This window comes from Eimeria acervulina, genomic scaffold (genome assembly GCF_000499425.1).
Source record: "Eimeria acervulina Houghton genomic scaffold, Eah_scaff584, whole genome shotgun sequence".
Lineage (NCBI taxonomy): Eukaryota > Apicomplexa > Conoidasida > Eucoccidiorida > Eimeriidae > Eimeria > Eimeria acervulina.
In genome coordinates this window covers 10,001-20,505 of record NW_013547258.1, presented here as the reverse complement: position 1 = coordinate 20,505, position 10,505 = coordinate 10,001, and the positions used below count along the sequence as shown (strand labels likewise).

Below are 10,505 nucleotides of genomic sequence, written 5' to 3'. Positions count from 1 at the left end.
AATAATATATATTATTATTAATTAATGTATTTGTTCAGGTGCGATATTACGAAGAAAGCAGCGCAAAAGATTCTCTAGCGAACTACCCGGGGCCGTTCTATGAAGACTTAGACGAGCGTTTTCAGGACAAGTTTGAGCGTTTATTATCAGACTTCGGCATTAACTCTGAGCTTTGTTTGTTTATAGAGAGGTTTGCTGCAGATAAAGAGAACAGAGAGTATATACGATGGTTAAACAACTTGCAGCAATTCGTTAGCAATAATTAACCCTAAACCCTAAACCCTAAACCCTAATACTATTTATCCACTAAACTCTTATTATTGTAAACCCTCATCAGTCAACCCTAAACCCTAATCAGTGCAAACCCTAAACCCTAATCAGTGCAAATCCTAAACCCTCGCGCAACATCTCTTAAACCCTTGTCTAAACCCTAATTTTCTTAGTCTAAACCCTAATTCTTATCTAAACCCTAATTCTTCTCATCTAAACCCTAATTTTTATCAAAACCCTAATGCTCATGTAAACCCTAATTCTTAAAACCCTACTTTCTCCTAATGCTTATCTAAACCCTAATCTTTTCATCTAAACCCTAATTCTTATCTAAACCCTAATTCCTATCTAAACCCTAATACTTATCTAAACCCTAATTCCTATCTAAACCCTAATTTTCTATCCCTAGCCCTGCTGTCCCAATTCAAATCGAGCGGCAGCTACAGGGCGACATCACCCACCAGCTAGCTAGCTAGGCAGCTAGCTAGCTAGCTAAGCAGCTAGCTAGACAGCTAGCTAAGCAGCTAGCTAGACAGCTAGCTAAGCAGCGAGCTAGCTGGCTAACTAGCTAAGCAGCTAGCTAGACAACTGGCTGAGCAGCTAGCTAGGCAGCTGGCTAGGCAGCTAGCTGACTAGCTAGCTAACAGCCGAAGATAGGCCCTTAGCTGGGGCTATGCGACTCGATGGACGGTGGTTTGTTTGTCTCTGTTTGTTTGTCTGTGTTTATATCTTTGTTTGTTTATATCTTTGTTTGTTTATATCTTCGTTTGTTTATATCTTCGTTTGTTTGTTTATATCTTTGTTTGTTTATATATTCGTTTGTTTGTTTATATCTTTTGTTTGTCTGTCTGTCTCGGCAATACAAATCCCGTCGCAAGCCACGCAGCAGCAGCAACAGCAGCAGCAACAGCAGGAGTAGCAACAGTAGTAGCAGCAATAGCAGCAGCAGCAGCAGCAGCAAAAGCACTAAGAGCACTTAGGCTTCTTCATATCAGTCTATCTAGCGCTGCTGCTTCCAGCAGCAAACAGCAGCAGCAGCACCTGCCGGTGTTGCTGCTGCTGCTCTTACTGTTGTTTCTGCTGCTGCTTGGGGCGAGATTGAGAGGAGAAGGAGCAGCACGGGGCCGCGACAGTAGTAGCAGCAGCAGCAGCTGCTGCTGCTGCTGCTGCAACACCTGGTGCTGCTGCACCACCTGCTGCTGCTGCAGCATCAACTGCTGCTGCTGTACCACCTGCTGCTGCTGCAGCTTGTGCTGCGGTGTACGCACAGCTGGGCAGCCTCCACCCACACCTTTCCACAACAGCAGCAACAGCAGCAGCAGCAGCAGCAGCAGCAGCAGCAGCAGGTTTAGGGCTGAGCATATTGCTGCAATTTGGAGTGTATAGACAGCGCAGCGTTTAAAGAGAGGCCGCAGCATTCATCATCTTCAACCGAAAGCGGTGGTATGTCGAGCAGCTGCGGCAGCAGCGGGAGGTGCGCATACACCTCAGCAGCAGCAGCAGCAGCAGCAGCAGCAGCAGCCAACTGCTGCAGCACATCAAGCCAACCCTGCTGCTGCACCCACCCTTGAGGAAGCAGCTGCCTCTCGTGAGGGCTCAGCTCCAGCAGCAGCTGCTGCCGCTGCTGCTGAGAAGGTATCTGCTGCAGCAGCAAACCCTCGGTTATTGCATAAAAGTAATGAAATTCAGGCCGCCCTGCTGCTGCTGCTGCTGCTGCTGCTGCTGTTCCTGCTGCTGCTCCAGAGCCTTTCGAAGCACGACCATCAGAACCACCACCTGCAGCAGCAGATTCTTCTAGCAGCAGCTCGCAGTGAAGTCTCCATCCCTGCAGCTCTTCAGCAGCAATTAAGAAGGCCGCTTGACGCGGCCAGTCAAAGAGATCGCTGCAGGAAGCAAACAGCAGCTTCCGCTGCTGCTGCTGCTGCACCGGTTGCAGCTGCAATGCCTCCTCCTCCTGCTGCTGCTGCTGCTGCTTGTGTTTGTGCTTGTGTTTGTGTTTGTCGCTGCGCTTCTCTTTCTTCGTCCCCTTATCCTTCTTGCTGCTGCTGCTGCTGCTGCTGCTGCAGTTACCGTTGCTGCTGCTGCTGGTGCTGCTGCTGGAGTGGGGCTGAGCAGCAAATGCTTCTGCTGCAGCAACACGCAAGAAGACATCTAGCAGCAACCTCGTGCTGCTGCTGCTGAGGTTTGGACACGCCCAGACAGCTTGCAGCTGTCTCTCTTCATTCTCAAGGATCTCTATTAGAGCTCCGCACACTACTAATCTTTTTAGCTGCCCCCCTCCACCTGCTGCTGCTGCTGCTGCTGCTGCTGTATCTCCCTCCTGCTCCTGCTGCTGCTGGTGCTTCGGCTTCTGCTGCTGCTGCTGCTGCTGCTGCTGCTGCAGGCGGTACTTGTCTGTCAGCAGCAGCAGCCAGAAACCCGAAAATGTCTCCTCTCTTAGCCCCTCCATCAGCGACCTCAACTTCTTGCGCTGAATGTTGCTGCAGCTCTTTTTGCTGCCGCTGCGACAAGATATTACTGCAGCAGCAGCAGCAGCAGCAGCTGCTGCTGCTGCTGCTGACGCTCCTGAAGATCCTGATTCATCAGAACCAACGGGATCGCTGCTGCTGTTGTTGCTGCTGCTGTTGCTGCTGCTGTTGCTGTTGCTGTTGCTGCTGTTGCTGCTGCTGCTGTTGCTGCTGCTGCTGTTGCTATTGCTGTTGGCGTTGCAGTTTTTGCTGCTGTTAATATCAGGACCCCCTTCTTCTTCGTGCTGCTTTCGTTGCTGCTGATGTTCTTCTCGAACTTTTGCTGCAGCAGCAGCAGCAGCTTCTGCTGCAGCCTGCAAGACAGCTGGTGCGAGAGCAGCTGTGGGGTCTCCGGAAGGCAGCAGCTGCAGCGGCAGATTTCTGTTCCTGCTGCTCTCAGGTAGATTTACATCTGACAAACAAAAAGATATGTTTTCAGCGATTCTACGAGGCAGATAATCTCTCAAGTTTCGCAGCTGCTGCTGCTGCAGCAAATCCAGTGCACCCTTCTGCTGCTGCTGCTGCTGCTGCTGCTGATGCTGCTGCTGTGGCTGGGAGGAGGTGCTGCTGCTGCTGCTGCTGCACTTTCCTTGCAGCTCTGCAGACACAGGAATCACCTTCAGTGTTAGACGGTGCGCAGCAAATATTGCTGCTGCTGCTTCACGTAGCTGCTGCAGCTGGCTGGGGCCCCAAGCCGGCAGAAAAGGACGTGCTGCTGCTGCAGCAGCAGCGGCAGCAGCAGCAGCTGCTGCTGCTGCTGATTCGCTTGTTGCTGCAGATGAGGCAGACTTGGGAGAACCGGTGTCGCCGCTGCAGGTGCTGCTGCGCAGCTGATCATCTGCTGCTGCTGCTGCTGCTGCTGCTGCTGTCTGATGCTTCTTTGATTGCTGCAGCAAGGGCCGCTGCTCTGCGGTGGCGGCGCTGCTGCGCTTTGAAGAACGGCTGGGGATAGTCATTAGTTGCTATTGCTGCTGCTGCAGTTGCTGCTGCTGCTGCTGCTGCTCCTGCTGCTGCTACTCCAAGTGCAGTTGTTGTTAGCAGCAGCTGCTGCTGCAGCTGCTACACCGCCTTACGCGATGAAGCAGCAGAGCTGTGATAGTTTAGGGTTTAGGGTTTAGGGGTTTCGGCCGCCGCTGCAGTGCTGCTGCGGAGTTCTTCTGCTGCCTTCGCAGCAGCAGCAGCAGCAGCAACAGCAGCTGAAGAGAGTTGCAAGAAAATTCAAGTGTCTTTGCTGCGTTTTGCTGCTCTTGCTGCTGCTGTGGGGTGTATTGACAGCAGTCGGCTGGATGAAGTAAACAGCAGCAGCAGCAGCAGCAGCAACAGCAGCAGCAGAGAGGTCAGTAGAAATAGCAGCAGAAATATCGCTTAATACCTTTCATAAGACTCAATAATATCTTTTTTTCATATGAATAAAGTGCAGCAGCAGCAGCATCTGCAGCAGCAGCAGCTGCTGCAGCAGCAGCTGCTGCTGCTGCTGCTGTGGCGGCTGTGACCAGGCTGGCAGCAGCAGCAGCAGCAGCAGCAAATCCAGCAGCAGAAGCAGCAAACAGCTGCTGCAACCCTTTTTTCACTGCCACTTACACAATTAAATCCAGAAGACATCACAAACAGCAGCAGCAACAGCAGCAACAGCAGCAGCAGCAACAGCAGCAGCAGCAGCAGCAGCAGCAACCACCGACAGGTGCTGCAGCACGGTTCGAATATTAGGGTTTAGGGTTTAGGGTTTTCACAGACGAAGAAGCATCAGAGACAAAGGGACAGAGATAAACAGCAATGCCTACGGTTTAGGGTTTAGGGTTTGTGGTTTAGGGTTTCAGCTCGTCTCTGCGTCGAGCCTGTGTCTTGTGTCTCCTCGAAACCCTAAACCCTAAACCCTAAACCCTAAACAGCAGTATTACGCCGTCCATGAGTGCCTTCCTCTAAACCCTAAACTTTAAACTCTAAACCCTAAACCCTAAACCCTAAACCCTAAACCCTAGGCTTCCGTTTATCGCTTATTGCGAAGAAAACAAAATTAGTCAACTATAAATGCCCGGCCTTTGCTGCTGCAGTTCCGGCTGCTGCTTTAGCTGCTGCTGCTGCTTCAGCTGCTGCTGCTGCAGCTGCTGCGGTGCTGCTTCGGTTGGTGTTGCTGCTATGGTGCTGCTTCGGTTGGTGTTGCTGCAGCTGCGGCGCTCCCAGTCAGCTGCTGCTGTTGCTGCTGCTGCTACCATTGCTACAGCTGCTGCAGCTGGTGCTGCAGCAGCTGCTGTTGCTGCTGCTGCAGCAAAGTCTACTGCCAGTTCTATATCGCCTGCAGTTACTCCTGCAGTTGGTGCTGCAGCAGCTGCTGCTGTTGCTGCAGCAGTTGCTGCTGCAGTTGCTGCTGCAGTTGCTGCTGCAGCTGTTGCTGCAGCTGCAGCTGCTGCTGCAGCTGCTGCGAGTTGCTCCGGTCACACGGCAAGCTGTCAACTGTACAAACCCTAAACCCTAAACCCTAAACCCTTGGCACTAAACGCTTACGGGGTTTCTCTACTCGCTGCTGCTGCTGCTGCTGCTGCTGCTGCTGCTGCTGCTGGAAGGGTTTGCAGGGAGTCGCCCCTCTTCTCTCGCCAGTCGAATCATCTCTGCCAATTCCTTGCGAGTCTTCTGCGGCGAACAAACCCTAAACCCTAAACCCTAAACCCTAAACCCTAAACCCTCACAAACCCTAAACCCTAGCTCCTCCCAAGCCTTTCTTCATTGCGGCTGACGAATTCAAAACCCTAAATCCTAGGCCCTAGAAGACAAATCTGTGAGGGTTTATTGATTATGAGGGTTTAGGGTTTGTAAGGGTTTAGGGTTTGCAAGGGTTTAGGGTTTGTGAGGGTTTAGGGTTTAATAACGCACCTCTTTAAGAAGGTAGTGTCTATAGTTGTGATGCACAGCATCTTGCCAGATGTAGATTATGTTAGCCCCTGCACAAACCCTAAACCCTAAACCCTAAACCCTAAACCCTAAACCCCAAACCATACGCCCTACGCCGTGAACAGGGGAAGAGGGTTTGAACTCGGGTTTAGGGTTTAGGGTTTAGGGTTTACCCTGGAAGACAGTAAACCCAATCATTGCTGCTGCAACAACAGCATATAGCCGATCGTAGAGCCGCTCCCTTCGTATATGGAATGCGCTGTAACTGAATCTGAACGCAAACCCTAAACCCTAAACCCTAAACCCTAGCTCGAAACCCTCACGAACCTAAACCCTCACAAACCCTAAACCCTAAACCCTAAAGGAGAGGGGTAGCTGTTACCTGTTCCAGATAAACTGAAACGGCTTATACCGAGGCCCCGCCATAGCCGAGCGCCTTAGGGTTTAGGGTTTAGGGTTTAGGGTTTAGGGTTTGGCTGGCAAGGGCAGCGGCAGGCACGGCGCGTGCGGGGAAGACAGTCTAAACCCTAAACCCTAAACCCTAAACCCTAAACCCTAAACCCTAAACCCTCGTTATCCTTAAGCAGGCGCCAAGCAATCCCATAAGGGAGACATGCGAGAAGGTGTATCACTGCGAAGTAAGGGTTTAGGGTTTAGGGTTTAGGGTTTAGGCTTCGTAGTTGCTGCTGCTGATGCTGATGCAGGTGTTACTGCTGCGGCTGCTGCTGCTGCTGTTCCTGCTGCTGCTGATTGTCTTCTTGTTGTTGCTGCAGCTGCATGTCCTTAACACCACGTGCATCTCCAGCAGCAGCAGCCGCAGCAGCAGCAACTGCAGCAGCAGCAGCGGGAATAGCAGCAACTGCTGCAGCAGCAGCGAGTCGGTGCTGCTTTCGATGAGGGAATATATTTAAAGAGAGAAGCAGCAGCAAATTAAACGTTTATTTGCTGCTCGAAGTCATAAAGCTGCTGCTGCTGCAGCATGCGGAGCAGCAGCAACAGCAGCAGCAGCTGCAGCAGCAACAACCCAACTCAACATCGATAGGGACAAGGCAGCAAAGTGAAAAAGAGAAGCTTCTGCTTAAGAGGTTATTGCTGCTGCTGCTACTCCTGCTGCTGCTGGTGCTGCTGCTGCCACTGCTGCTGCTGCTGCTGCCGACCTACCTGCATGTGTAGCAGCAGCAGCAGCAGCGGCGGCAGCAGCAGCAGGGCCGAGACACGGCAGCAGCAGCAGCAGCAGCAGCAGCAGAACGGAATGAATTGCCTCTCTTGCAGGTTTTGTTTAAGCTGTGTATACACCGTATTACTCTTTTATTTGGCTTGTTGCTGCTCTTCAGCTGCTGCAGCAACAGCTACAGCAGCAACAGCAGCAGCAGCAGCAGCAGGAGAGCGCTGCTGCTGCCACAGCAAAGGAGCTGCAGCATGCTTTTCTTATAGCGAAAACAAAGACGCATTTATTGCTTAACCTCTTTCCCGTAGGTGTATAAGCAGTAGCAGCAGCAGCAGCAGCAGCAGCTACCACAGCAGCAGCAGCAGGAGCAGCAGCTGCAGAGCGGCAGCAGCAGCAGGGGGTTAGGCCGCCTCCCGCTAGTGGTTTCGGGTGTACGCGCAACTCTATTTCTTTTTCTTTCTGTGTAGGCCTCTCTCATGCATTAGCTGCTGCTTTCATTAAACAAGCAGCAGCAGCAGCAGCAGCAGCGACAGCAGCACGAGCGGCGGCCTGAGCTGCAGGTTGACGCTCAACAGCTGCAGCAACGGCGAGAGCAGCAGCAGCAGCAGCAGCAGCATCATCATCATCAGGGGAGGGTAGGCGGTGCAGCAGCAAGACAAACAACGCAGCAGCAGCAGCAGCAGCAGCAGCAACGGCAGCGACAGCAGCAGGAAAAGGAGGCGTAGTGTGCGTATTGTGAGGCGCAGCTGCATCAGCAGCGTGCAACAGCAGCAGCAGCAGCAACAGCAGCAGCAGCAGCAGCAGCAGGAAGATGCTGAATGCTTCTTCTTTACGCACTAAGCTGCAGCGTACGCTGCAGCTTGAGTTCGGGTCATTTGGTTTGGGGCTGTCGCATGCATCAGCAGCAGCAGCAGCAGCAGCAGCAGCAGGAGGCAGCAGCACAGGCGGCATTTGCTGCAACTTGGGGGTTATAGACAAGGGCTCTGTGCTGCAGGAGACTCGCTGCTTTGCTGCTGCTCCTGCAGATTATGTTTGCTGCTGCCGTGTTGCTACGCGGCTGCTGTTTTTGCTGCAGCAGGGGACAGAGCTAACAGCAGCAGAAGCAAGCTCAGTGTTTTTTAGTCTGACACGTTTGCTGCACACAAGATATGAGAAGCTGCAGCAGCTTATTCATTTGCTGCTGCGGCAGCTGCCCGTTGCTGCTTCTGAGGCGTTCGTTCTTACATCTTCTCTTACTAAGACTATCACAGCCAGCAGCAGCAGCAGCAGCAGCAGCAGCAAGAGTGGGGCCCTCCGTTGTGTTGCTGCTCTTGCGGATGCTGCTGTTGCTGCGCAGACAGAGAGATATATACGTGCAGCAATTGCAGGAGGTGCTGCTGCTGCAGGTAGTGGTAGCGGGGGTCTTGTTGCAGGTGCTGCAGCAGGGGGTGTATGCACACCTGCTGCTGCTGCTGCTGCTTCTGCTGCTTCTGCTGCAGTCTTCTGTGGCTTCGCTTTCTTACAGCTGTCTCCTGAGCTCGCAAGACGGTGGACAGAGGAGCTGCAGGTTTGCGCAGCATCAGATGTCTCCTTTCCTGCTGTGCATGCGTTGCTGCTGCTGCTGCTGCTGAAGCAAGGAGACACGAAGGGGCAGCTGAAGGCTGCTGCTGCAGCGCTGCAGCAGCAGCAGCAGCAGCAGCACAGATCTCCTATCGTAGATGTTGTACTGCTGCGCCTCAGCTACTTCCTGCTGCAGCAAGATACTGACAGCAAGACACAAGAGCTGCTGCTGCTGCATGCAGAGAGCTGTCTCCGCAGCAGCAACGATATGATTATGCTGCAAGCAGCAAGAGTGCTTTGTTTTCTTGCTGCGATGGCGCAGGAGCCGCAGCAGCAGCAGCAGCAGCAGCATCTGAAGCAGCGGCAGCAACAGCAGCAGCAGCAACTGCTGCTGCAGCAGCTCCAACGGGTCCATCCGCAGCTACAGCAGCAGCTCCAACTGCAGCAGCAGCAGCAGCAGCAGCAGCAGCGACGAGGATGGGTTGGCTACAGCAAACTCTTAACGTATGATATGTCTGCTGCTTTTGCTGTTCTTGCTCGCTGCTGCAGCAGCAGCAAATCAGTGCTGCGGTTTGCTGCTACTCGTACGATTGATGCTTTATCAAATTTCTGCTGCTGCTTACCTTATCTGTCTCCTGCTGCAGCAGCACTTGAAGGAGTAGTAGGAGGCAGCAACAAAGCAGCAGCAGCAGCAGCAGCAGCAGTGCTGCTGAAGACAGCAGCAGAAGCAAATGTAGAAAGGCTGCTGCAGCTAGTGTCTCCTCTATGCTTTGACCCTGATGCTGGAGAGACAGTTCGTCTGTCTCTGTTTGCTGCAGTTATTTGTTTATCTCTGTCCTTTAAGAAGAAGAACAAAGCTTTGCTAGAGCATCTGTCTCTATGTTTGCGGGAAGAGGGGTCTCTTGGTCTAAAAGCTGCTGCTGTTGAAGGTTTGCTGCTGCTGCTGCAGCACGATGCAGCAGCAAGAGACACCTGTCTCTCTCTTCTTTGCGAGTTTATTGAGGACTGCGAATATACTTCTCTTTGCTGCAGAGTCTTGTGTCTCTTAGGAGACGAAGCAGACAGCTGGGCTTGCGACGACCCCCCAGCAGCAGCAGCAGCAGCAGCAGGAGCAGCAGCAGCAGCAGCAACAGAGACAAGCGGCAAGTACTTGAGATATATCTTTAATAGAATTACACTCGAGACTTCATGCGGAAGAGCAGCAGCTATTGATGCTTTAGCAAAGGTTGGCTGCTGCAGCAGCAGCAGAAGACAAGATGTGCTGCTGTTGCTTGCTGCTGCTGCTGCAGCAGATCCAGATGATGAAGTAAGAGACAGAGCATTCGCAATGCACGAAGCCCTCCAGCAGCAACAGCAGCAGCAGCAGCAGCAGGAGGCAGACTGCAGCAGCAGCACAGTTAGCACAGAAGCAGAAGGATGCCTGGAGGATATGCTGCAGCAGCAGCCTCCTGTCTCTCTCAGCTGTCTCTGTGAAGCGCTGCAGCAGCAGCTTCAGCAAGAGGAGACAGCAGATGTCTTGATAGACCTTGATGCTCTGCCGACGGAAGCGGAGTATGAACAGCAGCAGCAACAGCAGCAACAGCAGCAGCAGCAGCTTGGGCTTGCTACAGCAACAGCTACAACTCCGGCTGCAGCAGTAGCACGCGGTACAGGAGCAGCAGCAGCAGCAGCAGCAGCAGCTCCAGCACCAGAAGAGAAGGAGGCGCGGCTGTTGAGCATTGTGCAGTTGCTGGCGAGCAGCGAAGCAGCAGCAGCAGCAGCAGGCGAAGCAGCAGCAGCAACAGCAGCAGCAGCAGCAAACAATGGATTGCTGCTGCACGTCTCCTCAGGGCCGCAGCTTCTTACAGAAGAAGAAGCAGAGTACGGGGCTGAGGCAACGCTGCATGTATTTGTTGCTGCTGCAGCAGCAGCAGCAGCAGCAGCAGCTCCGCTGGTGCTGCTGCTAGAGCTGCAAGTAACGAACACGCTGCAGCAGCAATCGCTTGCTGCTGCTGCACCTTCTCTCTTTCTTGATGGGTCTCCTTGGAGACAAGTTGCATGCATGAGTATTCCGCTGCTTGGTGCTGGGGAGAGCAGCAGCAGCTACAGTTTGCTGCTGCCAGCCTCAGCAGCAGCAGCAGCAGCAGCAGCAGCAG

General features: G+C 53.1%; 3 protein-coding genes across 3 annotated transcripts in view; 1 reads left to right on the top strand and 2 right to left on the bottom strand.

Annotated features, from left to right (window-relative positions):
• Positions 1-1,618: 1,618 nt before the first annotated feature.
• On the bottom strand, positions 1,619-3,733 carry EAH_00043560 (hypothetical protein, conserved; the record flags this gene model as incomplete). Its single annotated transcript, XM_013391699.1, has 1 exon — positions 1,619-3,733. The coding sequence occupies one exon, from the start codon at positions 3,731-3,733 to the stop codon at positions 1,619-1,621; it is 2,115 nt and encodes a 704-aa protein (XP_013247153.1).
• A 1,343-nt stretch (positions 3,734-5,076) lies between these two features.
• Positions 5,077-6,089, bottom strand: EAH_00043550 (hypothetical protein, conserved; the record flags this gene model as incomplete). Its single annotated transcript, XM_013391698.1, has 5 exons — positions 5,077-5,228; positions 5,280-5,421; positions 5,646-5,713; positions 5,837-5,934; positions 6,046-6,089. The coding sequence occupies 5 exons, from the start codon at positions 6,087-6,089 to the stop codon at positions 5,077-5,079; spliced, it is 504 nt and encodes a 167-aa protein (XP_013247152.1).
• A 1,553-nt stretch (positions 6,090-7,642) lies between these two features.
• Positions 7,643-10,505, top strand: part of EAH_00043540 (coatomer gamma 2-subunit protein, putative) — a gene marked incomplete at both ends in the record, with an annotated part of 3,583 nt that continues 720 nt past the window's right edge. The window contains one exon of the mRNA XM_013391697.1: positions 7,643-10,505. This exon is cut by the window's right edge and continues 138 nt beyond it. Coding sequence (XP_013247151.1) covers positions 7,643-10,505 — 2,863 coding nt within the window.